The sequence below is a fragment of the Pyxicephalus adspersus genome, chromosome 5 (genome assembly GCF_032062135.1).
Source record: "Pyxicephalus adspersus chromosome 5, UCB_Pads_2.0, whole genome shotgun sequence".
Lineage (NCBI taxonomy): Eukaryota > Metazoa > Chordata > Amphibia > Anura > Pyxicephalidae > Pyxicephalus > Pyxicephalus adspersus.
Window position 1 is genome coordinate 51703328 of NC_092862.1, and position 23419 is coordinate 51726746.

Below are 23419 nucleotides of genomic sequence, written 5' to 3' on the forward strand. Positions count from 1 at the left end.
TATTACAGTATTGCATTGTTTTGTCTATCTATCTTATTATTAAATACTATAATCGTTCAAGTCTTTGTGTTATCTCTCTTTGTACACTTCAAATTGAACTCATCAATATTTGCATAAACTGTCACAAATTATATCCGTGACATAACAGCCCCATACAGACGTCAGATGAATGCTGCCGGAAACAATCTTTTCAGCAATTCTACTGATAGATGAATGAACCTGCACTGTACACATAGTGCGGATCTGTTCCATGGAGAGGAGAGGGGGCAGCGTGCTGTGCTCTCCTCCAAAGTAGTGTACAGTGCTCATTTCTGACATTCGTTCCTCAATCCACTGTTGCAGACTGATGAATGAGGTTGGGGAACTGCTGTACAGATATCAGATTTTTGCCTGAGACAAGCACAACAGTTCGTCTCAGAGGGTAAACTTTAGCTATAATTTAAATGGGATTAAACATGAATTTCTCAACTTACCTATGAAAAAGACCTCTGTAGTCTTTGGCTACCTCTTGAACAATAGACTTTAACCTATCAAAATAAAAATAAATAATTATATGTAAGTTAACCGAGTTCTTATCAACTATAAACCACCATAGGGCAATTCATCTCAGTGCAGGTGCAGTACGGTACAGAGATGCACATATCGATGCATTTCAGGGTCATTTATTTTCAATAATACTACACTACACATACACTGTAGAGCTCCACCAGCGCTGTAATGCACTACCAAAATTGTCTGCATTCAATTTTTAGTTTATTCTGGTGCGTTAGCAGACCATTCATTTGAAAACACTGCCTTAAGACAAGTTAATGAGTACAAAAATACACTAGAAAGGATAGGAGTGCTTCCAGTCCAAAACTAATCATGTCATTTCAAAGTTCAGCTACAGACAGGTATGCTGAGACAGCATGGTCACCTTATTCCATTAACACTACTTCAGCATTATAATGGTAAAGCTTAGGTGAGATTTTAGTGAATGGTTTCATATAAACCTTAACAAAAATTGCTACACAATTTTTGCACACACAGCCTTGTATCTAAGGTTTAAAATGAATGCTCAGAAAAAATGTAAAATATTCCCAGAGTGGCAGTTCTCTGAGTAAAAATGCTTTGGCATCAGATCAGAAGAGAAGGCCCAAATTGATTTAGGCTGGTAGAAAGGCAAAAGTGACTAAAATAAAAAATACATTCATTACAACCAAAGTATGCAGAAGAGCATCTGAACACAACACGACACACAACGGACCTCGAAGCAGATGGGTACAGCAGCAGGTGACTACATTGGGCTCCACTCCTGTCAGCTAAGAACAGGCACAATTTAGGGCTCACCAAAATTGCACACTATTGGAAAAGGTTGTCTGGTCTGATAAGTCTTGATTTCTGCTAATAAATTCAGATGGTAGGGTGGGATTTTAGTTGAACAACATGAAAGCATGGATCCATCCTGCATTGTATCAATCAAGATGGTGGTCTAAAGGTGTGGGGGGAGATTTTCTTGGCACACTTTTTACCAAATATACTTATGGGCCCCTTTATACCAAATCAGTATAAAAAAGGACACAGCCTACCTTAGTATTGTTGCTGACCATCCATTCCTTTATGACCGCAGTGTACCCCATCTTCTGATGGGTACTTCCAGCAGGATAACATGCCATGTCAAAACGCTTAAATTATCTCAAAACTGGTCTCTTCAACATGACAACGTCACACAGTCACCACAGTCAGGTGTAGTAGAATGGGAGATTTGCATCATGGATGTGCAGCTGACAAATGAAGGTGCTTTGCTTTTCCATCATATCAGTACTGACCAAAATCCATAAGTAATATTTTTTGGACGTTGCTAAATTTATGTCAGAAAGAATACGGCAGTACTGAGGGAAAAAACTGTCCCAATCTGGTACTAGCAAGGTGACCAATAAAAATTTTTGTTGAGACCCAAAATGACCTCTCGGGCTTTCATGTGGCAGTGTCATTTGGAACTATAGTATTCTTCATCCTGAAGTACATTTAGTATTGTTCTTATTTTTCTGTCCTGCTGACATTTTATGTGTGCCACCAGACAAGAAAAGGGTGCTGTATTCGTGCTTTTTAAACCGTGGTTTGTTTTGCAGACTTACAAGTCTTTAACTTCAATTTTTAGCTTAGGGGATACCTTCAGGATTTTCTAGCCTCAGGAATACTGTGTTAGGCATAAAAGGGTTGATATAAGATTTTATACCAGTATGATTAGAAGCCCAATGGTAATAAATCTAGTCACAGATGTAAGGAAAGCAAAGGGACTTTTTACTTGCAGACAATTGTATTTCAAAGACTCTCCTGTGCTTCTGATATTCAGGACTTTCATATTAGGACGTAGAACAGGTATGTTGGGAGATTTCTGAATAAACATATGTCTCTAGCGGATCAGCTGAGGTCAGTTACTTTAAATGTCATTCCTAATATATTTGTCAGCCAACGCAAATAAAATCTGTACTATATTTCATGTTTGTGTATTGTTGAGATGAGCATGATAGACATTGGAAATAGAGTTCATCCAATGGAGACACCACACAAGCAAAGTTCTATTTATTCCCTGATTTAAAAATGAAAAAAAAGGGCTCATCCTGCAAACATAAAATAATATTAATACACACACACACAAACACACATAGTGCTGTAACTAAAGCCATAGCACCTGATACAACTGTTTTGGAGCCCAGGTGGGAGTGAGCCCCACTAGGGAGATGGTTGAGGCTACTTAAACATAGAAAAACAATGTACATGTAAAAGTAACACAGTTGTAGGTATGCATAAGTAACCCTAATCTTAAGTTTCCATTCTACTGCAGTGTATATATATATATATATATATATATATATATATATATATATATACATACACACACACACACACACACACACACAAGCAAGGTTAATTCATCAACAAACCAAAAGCAGGCACAAAATATTTTTTTCCTTTTCAACACCAATAGCATTACCACGTTTTAGATAAAGGAAAGGATACATAAAGGGATAATCATATAAAATATCCTTACCTAGTATGTTCAACTGAATTGTTCTTATCATCAATTACTGCAACAGCCACAAGTTTTCCTAAAAGTATAAATGGAAATGATAAAAGATGACCCATACATTATGGAGTTACACAAAATTAGAGTCGTTTTTAAACATTTTCAGTATTTGTCCTCATCTTTGCTGTTGGATAGCATTTGAATCTTTAGCAAACTCACAAGAGAGCCAAAAACCAACAGTAGTATACGTGTTCCACTACATGCCCTGAAACAGCAGTGACATAATACGTTTGGCTCACCAAAAAAAGGCTTCTACAGGCAACAGCCTGCTTAATAGGAGAATAATTAAATATAAAGCCAAAATATAATGAAGAAAACATACAAACCTTTTAAATTTTTTGTTCAAAAGAAATATATTTGACTTCTGTTACTTCTTCATCAGGTCTACATACTAACAGACCGTATATACTCGAGTATAAGTTGATTCGAGTATAAGCTGAGGTGCTATTTTTATATTGAAAAACAGGAAAAATTGACTGACCCGAGTACAAGCCGAGGGTGGGAAATACTGCAGCTACTGGCAAGTTTCACTTCTACAAGTAAGGTTCACTTCTTTATTTTTTTAAGTTAATTAATTTCCCCTCAAAAATTGACCTTATACTACATGACATATGACTAAAGCAGGGACATTAGATTGTGAGCCCCATTTAGGGACATGCCTATCGACTTTGTACAGCACTGCGTAACATGATGGCGCTATATAAATACTGTGTAGTAATAATAATTATTATAATAATAATAATAATAATAATAAATATCAGATGATTATTTTGAACACACACAAATTGATTTGCCTGTTATTTAGCAAACATGAATAATTATCAAGCAGTAAAGTATCCTCGGTGACCCGTACATTAAAAATCATAACTGGCAAGCATTTCTCAATGGAAAAAAAGTGACAATAATTAAAGCTGCAGCCTTTCCTTCCAACTTGTATAGTTGTACGGGCTCTTTTCCTGTACTAAAATTGCTTACCCTGATTTGACTGCACACATTCGGCTTTTTACACTGCAGCCACGCAGATGGAGCCCACCTCATATCCAGGCTAGAAGACATTCAGTATCATCCAGCCCTTTCCCCCACTAACTAGCTATGATCTGCCTGCATTACATTAAAAAGCAGAAATCCAATGATGAGGTCATTGGTTCTAAGATAAGTTATGGAAGAAAGAAAACAGTTTTGCTTAATCATTTCAGACACAGATTAAACTTTCTCATTGCCCGATTCAAAAGAAAACACCACCCTATGGAACAGAAATCCTCCTCGGGAGTGTCTATTGGGAAATAGAGACTCTTGGGACTGTCCGTCTATTTGACCCCCCGCAGTGTTCACTGTTTTCTCTTGCTGCCCCCTTTCACATAACTACATTACACTGTAATGATGTAAATATCTAAGGTAGGGAAGAACTGGAACATTGAGAACTGAGGGATCCAATGACACAAATGCTGCTTGAAGTGTTGGTTTACCAGCAAATATCACCAGCAAAGAGGGATTCTATTGAACAGAGTGGTTTTCTGACAGTGCAAGGCCTCTTTAATGAAACCACAACACATAATATCATACCTGTGTCTCCAAGCTCGTACAATGTAAATCCATCAACATGAAGATATCCTTCAAATCTTTCTCTGTTCACCCAGCTGGACAAATCACCATCTTCATATTCTGAATAAAATTTAAACAAACAGGTAAATGTTGTATCTACCCAGTGAGAAGAGACATGTTTTCATTTCATTTCTTTTATTAATTAGAGCTAAAATGTCTTCTTTATGAAGAATAAGCTCTATCTGTTATATTATATCTTGTCTATATATACCCTCTCCCCCCCCCCAAGCTCACTTATGAGTTTTTTCTCTCAGTTACTGTTTAGGGGTGGGCCTGCTTTTTACACCTTGGGAATATAGAAGGTTCCTTCTATCAGATACAATATCTATAAAATTGTTAAGGGTTAGAACCAAAATACTGTCCACAAATCTTATCCTAGTGAAGGTCACTCCCCTCATTTCTTATGCAGTTTTGCCTTGCTTTAAAGGGTCAAGTAAGAGTAAAGCTACGTACACACGTCAGATTTTTATCGCCCGATAATCGGCATCGGCCAATTATCGGGCGAAAATCTGCCGTGTGTACAGTCGGTGTCGTCCATCGTCCGGACGACCGACCTGCCGGATCCACGGACGATGGACGACAGCCGATCCTAATGAAAGGGAAGGGGAGAGCGCGCAGCAGGGTGCCGCTCCGTCGCTCTCCCCCTCCCCTCTCCATAGAGCATGAACGGTGCTGTATGTACAGCACCGTTCATGCATCGTGCACTCCCTTGTCGTTGGAAAGGATCGTGAAAGATCCTTTCCAACGACAAAAATTGGAAGTGTGTACGCAGCTTAATGCTCTTCAACATGATCATGGATAACAATAAAAATTGTACATATTTTCATTTTCAGGTCTTTCAAATAATAAACAAAAAAGACAGAAGTTTATTTTTTTTTCTTTGCTTAACTGCTGCCATTAATGAAAATGGAAAAGGTGGCGTGGGAAGGCCATTAGGTAAGCTGCATGCAAGTATCAAAATAATAAGACAGCAAAAAACTCTTTAGTCTTATTAAAAGAGATTAAAGACTAAATGGATATAAATAAAAAATCTTTGGCAGGTGTAACAGCTCCTATACATGTATTATATCTATGTGTATGTTTTTTTTCTGAAGTCCAGCTTCAATATAGGTGTTCAAAATAGCTACCAAGCAACTCTTACTTTACCATAACAGTGAAAGAGGAATTCTGATTACCCACTTTCATTCACTCACGTTATACACAAGGCACACAACATTGTATTTTTTTTATTTACTTATCAATAAATTTATAAATGGTCTCTTAGTTAAAAAAAAATACCTAAGGAAAGAGAAGACAATTTTATGTTTGCCACAGCATAGGACTGGCATCACCAGTTTCAATTCTTGAGCTGCAGCTTAGGCGTGGGACTTTCAGTTTCCTTTTCCTAATCATATAGGTAAATTCCAAGTTAGTTGACATCACTGCACCAATCTCTAGGCTTGTAGTCAGCTATATATTCTCCCAGAAGTTTCAAAAACCTCTGCAAAAGCACAACTACCTCATCAGAATGGCACCAAGGAATCGTGTCCCTGTTTTCTATATAGTTGCTTTGATTGCCTTGATCATCATCAGCATCTTTATCTGGTAAGAACACTGTAACTTTGTATGGAGTACGGAGTTCTTAATTTGGTATTGTAAATATAAATCTGCATTATTGATATAAATAGGATAAAGAAGGTGAAGGATTTTTTTTTTTAATTGTCACACAATGATTTCATAATTCTTGTTGCCCCTGTGATATGAGGCGTGTGCCAAATTTTTCACGTGTGTCAAAATTTTTTTTTTGCATGGTCATTTTTTTTAGTCTTTCATAGGTTGAACCTTATTTTTTTTTTTAACTGCCCACCTGCATTTTACCTTGCATTTGAAAACATTTACATGCATTTCAGAGAGATTGAATACATTATGCGGAATACAAACTAGATAAGTGTTACCTGAGGAGAATGATCATGATTGTTTTGGGACAAAAATCTAGCATGTTTACAGTAAACTCTTACAATGGCAGATCACTAAACAACTAACTGGGGATGACCACTACAACATCCAATTCTGCTCCACTGGGTCTGATTTATTAAAACTCTCAAAGGCTAGAGAAGATATACTTTCCTAAGTAAAGCTGGATTTCCTAAAAGTAGTTGGCTACTTGTTAGCAAATGTTTTTAATCCTGGACCAGATCCATTCAAGGTTTGCTGGCTCACACAACATTACTGATGAAAGTGTATCCTCTCCAGCCTCGGAGAGCTTTAACAAATCAGGCAAATTGAGAAAGGAGGAAGTAAACAGGTAGAGTGAGACACCGTGCTGCTGGAAATACAACAGTCCTCAATAGTGTTTATTATTTAGTGATCACTGACATCATGGGATACCAGTATTGACAGAAGTTTTTCACCCAAGATGATCAGAATTCACCATCTCCAACAATTTTTTAGCATCCAAAAGTAACCAAAAAAGCAAAATCATACTGTTCTCATCTATCCCTATTCAACCTAAAAGACTGAGGATATTTTGTAAGTGCAGGTCCTAGATGGAGAGAAGTGACGGCATCACTGAGGACCACCAGCCCTGACAAGGCGAGGAGGCCTCCTGCATCACATGACCACCCAGAATACTTTGTAAAGGGGGGTTATAATGTGTGTGTGTGTGTATATATATATATATATACACACACACACACACAGTACAGTCTGCGGTATGCTTGGTGCAATGCAGGATTACAGAGCATGAACAGGGATATTGCCCTACGTTATAAATGACCCCTTAGAATATTTGCCAAATATGAGCTGGCTTATACCCTAACAAAATACCAAACGGTAAAGCACGGCACTAATCCAGGGAGTAGCCTTAGAAAATTCTACTTCGACATAGCAGTTTGAATGTGTTAGCAGCTATTCTTGGCCTTTACAATGCTTTATGACCCTATGAGGTTTCTTTAATTTGTAAGCATACATAATGATATGTATAGCCTTCAGTTTACTGCAGCGTATCAAGAGAGTTGCTTATGATGCCCGGTCGACAGTTGTAGTAAGTAAAACATATATGATTGTATAAAAATGTAATGTTTTGCTAACCTTATGTGAATGCTGATGAAGCAGATTCTTTTTAAAGAAAGAAGCAATTGAATGTCTTCCATTAGCTTTTATGAGCACAAGGCCATCTACAGTAACCCCAAGTCTTTATTTGGATCTATCAGTCCTGGTAAAACAACTGCACCATACTGCGGTGAAGTGCACTGAATTTTTCTGGTACAAAAAGGTATTGCAATGATAAGGCAGAACAACATTGTAACAATACAAAAAATAAAGAACAAAGTAATATTATATCTAGATTACAAAACTTTTGTAATCTGTACAAAAAAAGTTCCCTTTTAATAGAGAAAAACAACAAACAACCAAGAAAATTTAAATAGCACATGGTTTAAAAAGTATGAAACAAAACTATAGAAAAAAAATTATACATTAAATATACTTACTTATATACTTATAAAAACAAATTATACTTATAATATACAATACTTATAAAACAAATTAACAGACCAAAGTAAAAAGAGAGAAGGCAAATATTATTCCAGCCACGGTTGCAAGACAGACAAAACTTCTTGTGGGTATCATTAAGGATAGCAGTAATTTTTTAAATATTTATGGTATTTTTGAGTTGAAAAACATAAACCTCTTTTACACCCTTTACTTGTTATTGTACATTTAGAATATACAGACATTGCCAGTAGATTTTACCGCAGAAAAAAGCCTACTTTGTCTATGCATAAGGCAAAGGCAAACTTATTTCTGAAATAGGAATACAATAGTTCATGTATAAAAATGGTTAAACGCATCTGTGGATCTAAGTCCCTTTGGTAGGGTTTTTGTCAGCTTTCCCAGATGGGAGGAGAGGGTTCCAGCTGCTTTTATGGGAGGCTGAAGACAGTTTACAGGTTATCCATAGCACAAAAATAAATAAGCCTCCAGTATTAAAAGATTATGAGGATAAACTGACATACAAGAGATGTTTATTTATTACTGTAACATTTTATATTTCAGCTCACAGTGGATCTGCAAAGAAACAATTTATGTCCATATGGAAAACCACTACGCTCCCAAAAAGTTTCTAAATATAGAAGTCATCAGTACTAATGAGGATCTAATCAACACTATCTTCGAATTTAATTTTATTTTGTCAACAAACTATATACAAGGTGAGAAAACCAAATCAGACGGAAGAAAACTTTCTTTTATTATACTACCATCAAAATTGGAACCACTGGCTTCAAAAACCGTTAAACGGATCTTCAATCAAATTTTCAAACATTTACAAAAACTTGGATTGTCACCTTCAGAGCCTGTGTCACTATGTGACTCACTTTACATCATTTACGTGAAAAAAAATGTTTTGTTTTTCCTTTAAATGGAAATATAGCAGACTTTTGCAGAGAATTCAAACTGGAGGAAGGCATGAACATATTACTTGTCTGCCTCACATCAATCCTATTGGAAGTGACAGAAACATTGTGTGCTACAAGAGGTCCCCAGATGTCCAGTGTCCACCATACACATGAAGTGGTTATGGTCTAACCTGTGCCTACAATCATTGCAGACACCCATGGCTCACTATACATCTGATGTGGTTTTGGTCTAACCTGTGCCTACAACCTTTGTGCTCTCCTGGTCACAGCTGACCAATGTAATGTGTTGGTTGTGTTCCATGGATGTTACAGAAAAACAATTGTCTAAGGGTTGCATATTTCAAGTGCCCCATCGCATCAAACAGAACCTGTTGATAGAAGCAGCGGACTTCATTTAAACTAACTTGAAAGCAGTTTTCTGACTGTATTATATTGCAAAATAGACCGACTGAGAATGATCTGCAGTATACATAAAAAACAAGGCCTTGTACGGTGAATATTTATATGAGGTTTTTCATACAACATTGCTAATGTCCACTAAGTGGGGAAAACCCCAACATGGTTGTGATTCATAAATGTGTATCCTTATAACAGTATTGGATACAGCTCATCAGAATTAATAAGGAGTCTGTTCCCACAAAACCGGTGTTTCAGTTTTTGTTAGAGGCTGGTACCAGTTTCTTGTATCCCTTCTGGGTGAGACTTCAGCCCCAGTGTTCCCAAAGCTGTAGACCCACTGTGACCAATATTAGAGGTTCCCACTATTCATTTCTTTTTCCACCTATGTTTACATTATGAATATTAGTACTGGAACATACAGCAAGTGGATAGGAACAGCCATGAATTACAAAAGGGAGATCATTCTATTGGTATAAATGAGATATTTAGGATTCCCAGGTTCTACCTTTTCCAAAGTTCCTTCTTTAGTCTCAACTACAGCTAAAGCATCACTATATTGAGTGGACTGATACGCATCTACATTTTTCAATATGTAATGATATTTGTAGAATACCCTTTCAAGAGAATTTAAAATGAAATAAAACCAACTGCCATTTCAGTAAATTGCCAGTTTATTTTAAAATGGAAATATAATGGAGGTATAATTCTGTGGGTCAGTAAAACTAGAGTTCAATATGTACAACTGTATTAAGTCCCCAGCTGTCTAATGCAAGGATTTAGCAATACAAAAATATGTTTAATGAAGTTACAGATAGGAGCTTGGTTAGCTCATCTAGAATTGGAAAATAACATGACCATGAAAACACTGAAAGCTGGATACAATTTAGTGACAATAAGTGCAACAAACGCAGAGTAGTTTGCTGCCACCATAAGGCATCTATTATTCCTAGCAACAAAAGGGCTATTAGAAACACGAGCCTGCCAGTGCTGAAAAAAAAAATGATTCTTGGTGTATACCAGTGATGGTAGACGTAACATGTTCCCAATCCAGACATCATTATAGCTGGAAAGATGTCAAACTGCCTTTCTAAGACACATGTGGCCCTCTCAATCATTCAATGTGGTCCTCAGCTGGTTTAGGGATTTTAATTGATCCAAGTATCAGGGCTAGATGTTCTCTAGTTCATGATGACTACATGTCCCTACCTATTTTTGTGGCAGATATTTTTTAGGGCCCATTCTCCAAGAGAAAATGTTGGAAGTTGCAATTGTTACTATAATCTTAAAGCTGAACTCCAGACCATATCTAAAAATGCCCTTTTGGGAGTTCCAATCTTCATATAAAGTATAGTGTCCACAGCTTTGAATTTCACACCTCAAAACACAGGTGATAAAAGAGTGCTTATGGGAGATCAAACCTAAATAGAAGGATGATGCATTTGACGTAATCTGTGCTGATTTGCTTTATTTTGTAGCTGCAATGGTTTCAGCCTGGAACAAGTAAAAGTGCAACAAGTAGAAATGCTCTTGTGTTCTATGTGTTAACCTCATTGATGCAATAATCCAGACAGTTAAAGAAACAGCATGTCAACCAAAGTAATACAAAGGCAAAAAAATTGCATTTTATCATCCCTGTCAGACCATATTATTAAATGATATTTACCAATTGTCCCTATAGATTTGGTTCAACAGGATATAACAACTGTTATTAATCATTTCTCAACAGTGATATGCATTACTGGAAGTTTTTTTCATGGCAAATTACATTTGTTACAGCTAGGACCTATATGTTTACAAGACATTAATATATTTGTTTTATATCCTCTTTACATATATGTATTTATTGCAGTGTGGTATGTGTCTGCTTGTATTATAAAACATTTTTTGTTAGGTCTACATTTTTAAAAAATAATTTAAATCATTTACAGGATTGCTTTCTGTACATTGGAAGTAAATCTGGTTTCCTGGTAGTAAATTATTACTGAATATGTTGATTATTTATGAGAACTTGTATTCTAGTATTATGTGTCATGTTACATTCTTGCGAGCACAAAAACATCATGTTGACAATAAAAGAATAAGCAAATGATTTCCTGTGGTGTACAGTATGTGCCTCTTTGCTGTGTAAAGTGCTTCATGTAAAATTCCCCTGATTATTTTGTCCTTAAAGACAGAATAACTGAATATGCTAAAAGGGATGTTGAAGGAGGGAGATTTGGTTGTATTTTAGGATGCGAGTGAGAAAGGTAGTTCAGATAGAAACAGGCTGAAAACAAGTTAAGGAGGGACACATAACCAGGGCCAGATTTCTGAATAGGCCACCCAGGTTGTGGTCTAGGGTAGCATTGCCACTAGGGGGTGCACTCAGACCTTCCAACTGCACTGTTTTGGCAGGTACAGAGTACTCAATCTTCATCAGCTGGGAGCTGCTCTACCTGCCAGAATGGTACAGCTGGAAAATCTGTAAAAAATTCCCCATGGAGCATTGGTAAGTAAGCCAATCATTTTTTCTTTGTCACCATTTCCTTCTCCCTATCTACCCCTTTCAGACTTGCCTCAGGATTCAGTGATCCTTCGTGGCTCTCAGATCGGTCACTCACACCATAGCGTTATTCTTAAGGAACCATTGTCTGCAAATGTGGCAGCAGGCAATGGTCTGCGGTACTGAGCCACTCACTGCAACCCTCATTATGGAACTCCACAGATAAACATGGAGGCTACTTCATCTTGCTATAGAATTATGGTGAGACTGTACCCTGCATGTAGAGTTCCATGTAATGGAAAACCAAAAAGTACTTACAAACAGAAGCCCGCCTGCCATCACTTTTTTTTCCATGGACTTCTGTGCTTTAACAAATATCTCCATGCCTAAACTTCAGGACTTTAAAATATAGGGCTAAAAGGACCACGCTCATTTCTGAGTTGTCAAATGTAACAAAAGGTTACGATTATGGTTACACTCATACACATACATATATATATGTAGAGAGAGAGAAAGATAAATAAGAATTATAGCAGAAATGTTCATAACTTCTAAAAAAAAAAAAAAAAAAAAGTTAGAAATGCCAGCACTCATATCTTCCCTGACTGGTTAGATTTTAGCTATACTATGTACATGCAAAAGACAAACCAACACCTCCCCCTTTTCCTTTATGTTCCCTTCCCTCCCCCTCCTTGTTTTTGTTACTGTAAAACCCTAAATAAACAAAAAAAAAAAAGACAAACTTACCATCATAAACAAAGTAGGTTGAGTCTTTAAACACCAATATAGCAGGTACTTCATTCAACTTGACGTACTGCAAAGCAAATATAATAAGAATATCATCACTTTACACAATAAAATAAAAAAACACTTAGCTTTATATTTAAGTCACTCATTCAGGGAAATTGTTTCCATTGTGCACTGATAGGAGATATGTTATATTGCCACTGGGTTATGTGTTTGTGTTCCTGAATGTAAACATGTTTATAGTATAAAATTATGGTAGATTACTTTTAAGTTCTATATCCTATTTCTTTTTCCTAAACTTGGTTACATGTATGCAAACATTTTTAAAATTATTTTCCTACAATAGAACTATATTTGTAAAACACTATTTAACAATATCTATCTAAACCCAAAACTACCATATAATTACAAAAATACATATGAGATAAATTAGACAGTAAGAACCAGCATAAGAAGCAACATGTCAGCTGCAACTTGCATGCCTCCACCTCTCCCAACCCTGAACAATCTACAGTGGCCCCCTGCTTCCCGTCTTAATGTGTCATTAAACTCAGAATTTTAACTTTCCATAAAAGGATATACAACTAGACAACCCTTTTATGCAGAGTAAAAATCCTGTTTGGTTTTTTTTTTTTTTTTTTTTTTTTTAAGTGCAAAGTTTCCGGGATACCTACGTCAGGCATCCTGTGGGGCTCTTGGGCACTCCTTCTTTGCATGCCTGAGCATCTAGGGCATGCGCAGAAGGAGCCTTTTTGCGCAAAGAGAACGTGCAAATGTTTTTCTCGTGCCCGTGTCTCGTGTTTTTCTCGTGCCCAGGTCAGGTGAGGTAGAATGAAAAACCCAGAAGAAAAGAGGAAGATGGCGGCACCTGGGGTGCCGACTCTGGGACGACGCGTGACCCAATACAAGACACCCCTGGAGTGATCAGACTGCCCTGAGGAAACGAGGTAAGTTTTCTTTTAAATTGAATTCCTCTTTAAGCTGGCTTATCCCTGTGCCTTCTATACCCTCAGTGACTTGCATTTGTGTAAAACCTGAACATGGCTGCAGTGCCAGTTATAGTGTAACATGTACAAATTACTACAACTTGTGTGTGTTTCTGCTTTTCTCTTGTCAATCTTAAAACAATTTGATCATTCCGTTTGCTGTCTGGACAGACCTTTGCCTCCAACCTAACTCACTGACCCCCTTGGATTTTGGATGACCTCCCATGCATGACCACTGGGGCTTTGCCTCTCATCTGTGAACTCTACAATTATCTTGATTTATCGGATTTGATCGGATTCTACCTCTCTGCAACCTTAGCATCATCTCAGACCCTGTATCTTCCTCTGGTCTTGTGGGCATGCCAATCCTTGCTTCTTGCTCTCAGGCAACATCCCTTATACACCTAAGTGCTGGGGAAGGGGACAACCCTGAGTGCAGGGACCTAGCCTAGTGAAAGGATGAGGAAGGGGCTTGTCTAAAGGTGACGACTACTAGAACAGAATGGAGGATCGTCGTCTAAGCAAAGAACTGGCACCAGACCACATCACATTTGATAAAGCAAAACCAATCACTATTCATCAAATACTAAGCTGTAGATCATAAAAAGATGCAGGTACATCCAGGCCCCTAAATGAAGACCTGTATTTATTTATTTTTTATTTTTTTTTTTTTTACACAAAAGCAATGCAACAAGGGACTGGATGAATCTATGAAGACAAAATCCATAACTCTAGACTGTCCTCATAACATTACCAGTATTAAAATAGGAAAAAAAATATAGGTTTTGATATGACTGGGGTTACAAAAGCAAAACAAATTGTGGGAGAAAAAGTCCATACGTTTCCTTCACAATATGTAATAAAAAAATATTATTACCTCAGGCAACACATCTTCTGAAGCAGAAAAGAAGTATGTGTACACAATAAGTTCTGATGCAACTTCAATGAATTTTTCCTGTAGAAAAAAAAAAACATACAATTTATGGAAGGCACAACTTTATCACTAGGTAGTCTACAGAATTACCCAACTTCCATTCATGGTAATTTTGTTTTTCTTTTCTATTAAATGGCATTTTAATTTTCAGTCTGTCCTAATGATATTTTAAGCAGCAAGTTCTCAGGAACCAGTTAGGATAAACAAAAGTGGAATTAGCATTATTAAAGAATTTACACAATTTGTGCAGACAGTGCAAATTAATAAAATATTATTTGAAGAAGCTTTTGATAATGTCCTTTACACAGTGTCATTTATGAAACTATAAACTGTAAGATAGCCTAAGGTAACAATATGAGTTAATACCAGCTTGGCAGAATGAAAGATAATAACCCAGAACAAATTAAACTACCCATTGAAGAGAAACATATTCTAAATAGCCCAGCAGCCTTGAAAAATATGTAAATGAAGTGTAAGACTGCATCATAATTAATGACCTCTGATGTGTCCAGTGTTAACTCCTTAAAGCTCACACGAGTGGATGCCCTGACCAGTGACGACTGTTATAAAACAGTTCCATAATGTACGCTTTAAAGAAATGTGTACCATACTCCATGTTAGATCCAGTGCCAGGGTACTGCCCAGATCTCAGCGTGTCATGAACTGGATGATAATGCCAGGACACGCTGTGGAACTTCCTTGTTTTAACAAGAAACAGACAAAGACCTTTTATTTTTACATGACATTACATTTCATACACAGGCTGGTCGATCATTTACATCAATTGGATGCACATATATATATTAGATACAATTACTCTAAGGATTGCTACCGTAATCTAATAACAGTTTATTAGTGGTGAGCGCTTGAGGATACATTTGTTTCTTTTGCCATTTATGTAATTGAGGAGGAAGTTACTATTACTCAGTAGCTGCCCATTAATTGGATTTAGTCAATTTCCCTGGTAAGCAGAAGAAATTGTGGCAAAAATCAAATCAAACAAATACACATGAGCAAAAAAACCATTCCCTGGTTAAACTGAAATAGGGTTCTGTCCCTACAAAAATATGAGAATGTACATGAAAATCCACCTCACTTCAATGAAGTGATCATGTATAATATCTAGGTAGACTAAATAACATTCATAAACTAATTCTGAAAAGGTGAATTTCTTCAATGTAATTACTTGAATACATAAAAAATGGGAACAGAGAATTAGACATTCCCTCATGGGAATCTTCCAGGTCCATTAGCATCAATGGCAGTAACTGATTGCAACCAGGGAATGTTTGAGGCAATGCCAGAATCCTTGTTTAATAAACAGAGCGCTATATATTTAATAATAATTTAGCATACCCAAGAAGTTCTTAATTATACCTTTAGAGTTGACTCAACACCAACATATACAAACAGTACTCTATGACGTTTCTGCACATGTTCGAACATCTGCTGGCTGGGAAGCTGTCGTATAAGAGGCCTGAAAGAAAAAAAAGCAAACATCATTAGAATGCGACGCTACTCAAATTGAAAAAATTGCTTGCTGGATAGGACAGATGGTATCTACAGAGTCAGATAACCTGTAAGACATTGAATTTACACTTTTAGGGGTCTAATTATTAAGCAGTCAATCTGACATTCACTGAAATATTACCTGGTAGTTGATCAATTACTGCTATTGAAACACATAGACTTAGAGTATTCTCCACTGGGGAATGTTTTAGTGAATGTCAGATTCACTGCTTTATATACAGAGCCCTTACTAACAAAGTGGAGGTTGATTTGGGTACTTTGTCAGTTGTGAATAATATAGTACTTACATTAAGTATTTGCAGCATGCTTCTTCCTTTGTACAATGACAACAAAAGAAGAATACAGATAACATCCCCATGTTTTCATAGATTACTAGTCTCTGAGACTCTAGTGACAATTGGTAGGGATGGTGTAAGGCAGAATGGAAAATTTAAGGTACCCTACTTGTGTTGACTTTGCTGACATTGCCAGCCCCATCAGACACAAACTGAATAAAAGCGCTGCCCCTATGTGAAGTGACACATGCATAGTTTTGGTAAAATGCGCAACCCCCAGATTTACTTCTGGATCACAAGTGCAATTCTTTGTAAATGGTGCAAATCCATTGCGCCATAGTCTCCTGCATAGGTTGCTCTGTGATTTTTTTGGCTCAATGATTTCATCTAGAGATAGAACTCTCCTTACCAAGCATTGTTTAAGTATACCTACTTACCCAGCAACTCTGTTTGCAAATTCAATGATGTCCTCTTTTGTTCTCTGGCCTCTATAGTTGTATGCCATTTCGCCCTTTAATCTTAAACACAAACAAGCGCCAACAACAAAAAGTAAGTTTTTTTTTTATAATAATAGGAGGAGCATATAGGAGGAGACATCACCTGATATACAAAAGTTATGTACAAACTAATAACATTTTTTGCATACTGTAACATGCTTAATATAACTACCTTGTTCATAAACTATTAATGAAAACTGCATCTTTTGTAGTGAAAGAAACTTAAATAGCAGTGGATCTGAAGCTTACTTTTTACATTTCTGACAGGTTGAGCACACACATTCCTACTTCATAAAGACACTATTTTCTGCAATGCAATCAGTTGTTGCTGCAAAACTTGCCAGGCTCACAGAACAATGTTGCAGAGAATAGTTGGTGACCCTTCCACCCAGTCCCACAGAAAAGTGGGACCATGTAATTCACGTATATTGGAATTAGATATCAGAAAAAAAGAAAAAAAAAATCCACTCTCCAGTGGGTAGGGGTAAGACTGGAGCTAAAACTTAACTCAAAGTGGACCCCATCACTAAACTTTTACTTTATTCAGTGGTAAACCCAGGCATTATTATAAGCCGGGTGGGAAGAAACTGTAGGTGGGTGGCAGCTCCTGTATTTTGACCAAACTCTTCAGTATCCACCTAAAAACAGCAAGGCGGTTATTGAAAAGTGCAGGGTGGGGCTGGGGAGAACACTGGCAGTATAAAGTTACTTATAAAAAATCTAGTTATTACAAGTACACAAAATATGCGTGTTGTTTACATGTTTTTACAACAAAATTTTATATACGTATTGTATAATTTTGCTCTCCCAAATCATTGGGGCTCAGTACAAAGAACCAATGGCAGGTAACAAGCTGATAACAACCAGTCAGCTTCTGTCAGTGATTTTTAAACCTGTATTATAAAAATGATAAGCCACATATAAAACAGCATAGTCAAAAAATGTGAGACAACTGCAAAATGCATCCCATTTTCCACTAAAGAACTCCCCTTAAAAAAAGTATGACTCTGCCTGCCTGCCCCTCCCACAAAATCCTCAAATAGTTCAAGATAAGTGGCACCATAATTACATGACCAAACAAGCCAGTACATCAAGTTCAACAAGAGAAGAAAAACATACAAATAAATACCAGCTTAACTCTGGCCTAATTTTGTTCTTTGTTTTAGATAGTAAACAGAAGTCACCGTTTTGGTTTTTGTCACAGTTTTATGATGTTGCTATTGAACAAAATGTAAACTAACTTATATTTTTAACGGAATAACAAAAATATTTTCTCATAGTCGGTTTCATCTTATATGGAACTTACAGCTTTATTGTTGGAAATCCACGGACTCCAAATTCCGAAGCAATACCTGCAAAGTTAAAAAAAAAGGGTTAATGATGCATTCATTATGAAATATTCACACTTTCAAGAAGACAAACATACTTGAAATGTATTTTAGTCACAACAAAGTTACATTCAACAGTTAGAAACAGAAGACACTGAAGAGTAAAAAATGTAAAGACCTATTTTCTTTAAATATGTGTATATTTAGCCAGGCCCACCACCCGGATGTTTCTGGGTAGTTACTGAAAAGTTGGGTCAATACAAGGGCCACCACCTGCCTACAGCTTAAAAAAAAATCTTAGGAGAATACTGTGACAAAAAAAAAAAAAAAAAAAAAAAAAAAAAAAAAAAAAAAAAAAAAAAATATATATATATATATATATATATATATATTACACACACACACACACACACACAGGACAACCACACAAAACAATTAAGAATATGGAAACTATTTTATTATCCAGCTATAGTGTTTAAGGGTTTAGGCACCTTTAATCAAAAGGATTTTTTTTTCTCCTAAATGGAGTTCTACTTTAATTTACTGTTTTATACAGGTACTGCGACCTACCTCTGTTGTTAAAAGCGCTATAAAACATGAAATTATTTTGTCAACACTGTGGGAGCTGCAGTTTAATAGAAGCTCCCACAGCTCAAGAGTCAGAGGTTTTTGCCGATGCATTACAGCAATGCTAATCCTTCTCATAGTTATATCAGGATTTCAAAGACTAAACTAATCCCACAAGAAATATTTATCCTCACCTAACATCTGTCACTTTTATATCATGACATTTCTCCTCTACTCCTTGAGACTCGATATAGTTTGAACAGGGAAATCTAAAAACTACAAAAAGGTCCAGTCCGATTTTACAAAGTAGAATAAAAATAAAACGTTAGCATGGCGAACAGTGCGGAGTCTCTAACAGGTCACTGAATAAAAAGATGACTCAATCTGCTGCATGCAAAAGACCTCAGAGAAGTCAACTCATCAGATATGGTACATTTAAACTATATTGGGTTGCCTTAGCACACTTTTTAACATTGACTATTTATATCCTGACTGTGACTATGATAATATACAGCCATATATTTATAAATATATAGAAAGTCATTTTAAATGTTTGTTACATTGTAAAGAACAATAACCATATTGCTGGGAGAATAAACATTATGTGCATCATAAATAAATGTAAAAAAAAAAAATGAAATCTAAGCAACATGATTTGAGAGTGTAAAAACACATGTGATGAGAAAACAAATAACAGGCAGAAAAATATGGATGTCTCTACAGAGTGACTTTAGAGAGACTTTGGAGATTTTATTGTACAGGACAAGATATATTCTATCACACCCTTATAGTGATTGTGACAAACTTTCTTACAACAGTGTCCTGCTTAAGTGCAGAAACCTCATTTACACAAAAAAATGAGCGCACTTCTTGATTGTTTAAAGCAAAGCTAAACTCAACTTTTTTACTTTACATAAAGGGGTAGACAACCGTTATATATATATAAAATCAAAATTATATCTTTTTTTTTTTTAAGTGCAAAAAAAAAAGGGGGTGCAGCACAGTGGCGATCAAGACTGAATGGGATCACAGAGACTCCCAGGACACCTATGTCACGCATCCCAGGAGGGTCCTGGCTGCTCCTTCTGCACATGGCAACCTCATTTTTTCCACGAAGGGGAAAGAGATGTCAATCTCACACATGCACAGTGAGATTGTTTCTCGTTATTTTCCTCCTCTACAATGGGCTAAGTCACCCGATTTTGTAAATTGGGTAATGAAGCAAGAAGACTGAAGATGGAGGTGCCCAGCTCTTCCCCTGCGCTGGGACAAGAAAACATTCCAGGATGGCATAGGACTGCATTGAGGAAAAGCAATAAAGGTAGGTGTGATTTTTCTTTTTTTTTTTCTTTAGTTCCGTTTTAATTTTTCTGATTGGGGACCCACTTTAAGAGCAGGGCATTCCCCTGCCACAGGAGGTGCTGTAATTAGTCAAGTGTGTGGGCAAGGTTGGCATAGCCAATGTCAACAGGTTGATCAGCTTTAATCTAAAAAGTGCTTTGCATTAAAAGTCAAGCTGCACCATTCCTAAAGCTGTGTAAAATATAAAATGTTATCTGTGTTGTGTTCCATAAATATAATTCTCCGTTGCCCATTTCATGCAGCAAGCTGGGTCCTGTCAAACCTCAATGTCGATTGTAGGAAAGAGGCCAGAACTCTTGGATGCTTGTTGTGCAACGTCAGCAACCTTCCTTCATCCCAGTCCTAGAAGCAACTTCAATCTGTGGAAGTTGGGCCCATGATCTTTATTTGTTTTGGGTCTTGAAACTCCAGCTCCATGCTAATGTACATGCAGGCTTGTACAAGACCAAGAGACAGCAAGCTGATGGCCCTTCTGGTAAGAGGACATGGGGAGGAAGACTACCTATTGTAATGAATGAAGAAAAAACTTTTTTTTTTAAATAATGCAATACTATGCTTCAGGCATGCTTTATAAGACTGTTTAGAAATATTTAAGAGTTTGAAAATTGTGAGTTAAATATTGAGAGAAAGTCCTTTATTGGACTTGCCCTGCTTTGATATCATTGTACTTTGTTTTGATTATCTATGGGGTTAAACGGCTCTTATTTACACACTAATAATACATGTAAATGAAGGGTGTGCTAAATGTAGGCTACAGTTAAACATTGTGACAGATTTCTGGCACACTGACAATACATTTAGGCATGTTTGTCATTGTCACCTTTCTCGATTGAACATTTACAATATGTGCAGGAAAACAAAAGCAGATGGTGACGTTTACTGCAAGCCTATAGCTATACAATGAATTGAAATTCTCTATAAAGACAAATACAGTGAAATTACATAAACTAAACTGATGAAAACCACAAACAGTGAAAAGCAGAAGTGGCATTACTGACTTCCTCAATTGCTAACTAACAGGCTGTAAGTGGCTTTGCAGGGTGAAAAGTAAAATCTGCATTACTTCCTCAGGTCAGTGATAAACAGGACTGATGCCACTGGATTAGAAGGACAGATGGAAAACTGTTCAGAAGGTGAGCTCTGAAATGGGAGCCTCCATAATAACCCCAATAGAGCTATTCTTTAAAGAGAGTAATAGTTTGTTAGTCAATGCAAATTTTAAAAGTATATGAAAGGAACTACAAAATTGCAATAGCGTCAAAGTTTCTGTTGCGGTCTGTGTTCCCATTGTGGATATAAATCTCTCTAACAATTTGGACCTCTTCTCACTTTATGCACCATTAACCTTGGTCAAACTGTCACTAGAGCAAAGAGCTAGAAAAAAAAACAAAAAACATCCAATATGGACAAATGTTCTGGTGGCAATTAGTTTTTTGTATGGGAATTTATCTAATTAGGGAACTATTTTTCTTACTTCCTGTTATACCACGAGGAGAAGAAGAAATTTCTTCATTGAAAAAGAGAGCAAAAGATAACCCAGCAATCTCAAAGACTGTAGGTTCTCTTGGGCAGGGTCCTCTTATCCTCCTGTGTCATTGTACTTGTCAAGTACACAGAATTGTCATCTGTGGCCCCTATTTATTGATGGAGCCACATAATGTGTAGGGACTTTATAAATAAAGGTTACTAATAATGTTTACCTAATTTATACAAAACTAAAATTAAAAAAAATTATATAATTTTATGCTGCTTTGGTAGCGACACCACAAGTAGGTTGTACCATTGGCAGCCCATAGAAAATGAATTGGGACAGCACAGAAAAGTTCAGTACCACTCTCTGCCATCTGCAGCCAGGTTTTATTTTCTTTTTAGGAACCAGCTCTGTGGTGCAAGTGATCGAGCAGCTGGAAAGGTGCCAGTTAAGCTGTGTAGGATCGCTTTAGGCAGCCTTAAATGTATAAACTAAGTTGAATGGAGTTGGCTTTGGCAAAGGGTGGTTAGATTCCCGAGCAGTCAAATTCTAATAAGAAGAAATGCATCTAAATATGATATGCACGTAACCCACCATTCAGGACACATTGTGCTCACTCAACAATAGCAGTCAGTAAGCATTTACACTAGAATTAACTATCAACTAACCTTCTAATCTTGTTACTGTTTTTCCAGATCTGGAAGCTTTAAAATAGAAACCACCAAAAAAAAAAAAAAACTGTCTAAACAGATGCAGTTTTCATGTAAATGTTTTTCTTCCTATGTTTGGTAGAAAAACTGCTTTCTTAGCAAGCATTGTATTTCTAGCACAGCGGTCACTACACGAATGTTAGTTATTATCAGTACTTGCTGGACCCTAACAAAAATACTGAGTTACAAGTTTATCTTCTACTGATCTCTTTACACACACATCAATCAAATCTGAGATAACATTTACATTTTTAATAAAAATAATTCTACATGATTGAAGAGGGTTTTCTTCCAGTCCTCACATTAACCTAGAATAAACGATAAAGTGGCCTGGGTCGTTAAACGTACATATTTCAGCTCCAATGTTCATATGACAGCCAGGAGCTTTTATTCTGTATATTTTTTCTCCTAGTCATGATATGAAAGGTTTTAAACTGGCTGACCCTGGAATTCCACATTACACAAAGCAGGTTAAAGTTATTTAAACAATACCCACTGATCTAATGTTATTCTTGACAGGTAGCACAATACTGTGCATAATGCTTTAAACTCAGTTAAAATACAGTGCACCTACTTGAATGAATTGTTGCATCCATCTTTCCGACTCTGACTGGGGAACCACTAGATCTCATCTCAATACCGACTTCATTCCACACAGGTTCAAGCTTCTTGCAGTGACCACACCAGGGGGCATAAAACTAAAAAAGAAGAGAAAAGTTCAGTCAGGTCCTAATTAACTGTCTCCATGAACTCTTTATATTATTTTACAATTACCTATTATTGCTTCGCCACTTACTAAATAGGCTGTGACAACCATACCGAGTTTTATCACAGCATTTAGATGTACAACTATCATAATATTGCTAAGAGTAAAAGAAGTATAAAGGGTCTCTGACAACAAAACGTTTTTGTAACCGACTTTGTATCCCCACTAAGCAAAGAATACATTTCGCTAATGTGTTCTGAACAAGATCCAATGGTCAAAACTACCACGCTAATCTGATACCAAACATTGGGCCTGATTTAAAAAAGCTCTGCAAGGCTGGAGAGGATACACTCATC

General features: G+C 36.6%; 1 protein-coding gene across 1 annotated transcript in view; it reads right to left on the reverse strand.

Annotated features, from left to right (window-relative positions):
* TMX3 (thioredoxin related transmembrane protein 3) overlaps window positions 1-23419 on the reverse strand; it is a gene marked incomplete in the record, with an annotated part of 42236 nt that overhangs the window by 8438 nt on the left and 10379 nt on the right. Inside the window, 8 exon segments of the mRNA XM_072411498.1 lie at window positions 3035-3092; window positions 4634-4732; window positions 12698-12764; window positions 14561-14638; window positions 15995-16094; window positions 16860-16940; window positions 18226-18271; window positions 22932-23055. Of these exon segments, the coding sequence (XP_072267599.1) occupies window positions 3035-3092; window positions 4634-4732; window positions 12698-12764; window positions 14561-14638; window positions 15995-16094; window positions 16860-16940; window positions 18226-18271; window positions 22932-23055 (653 nt within the window).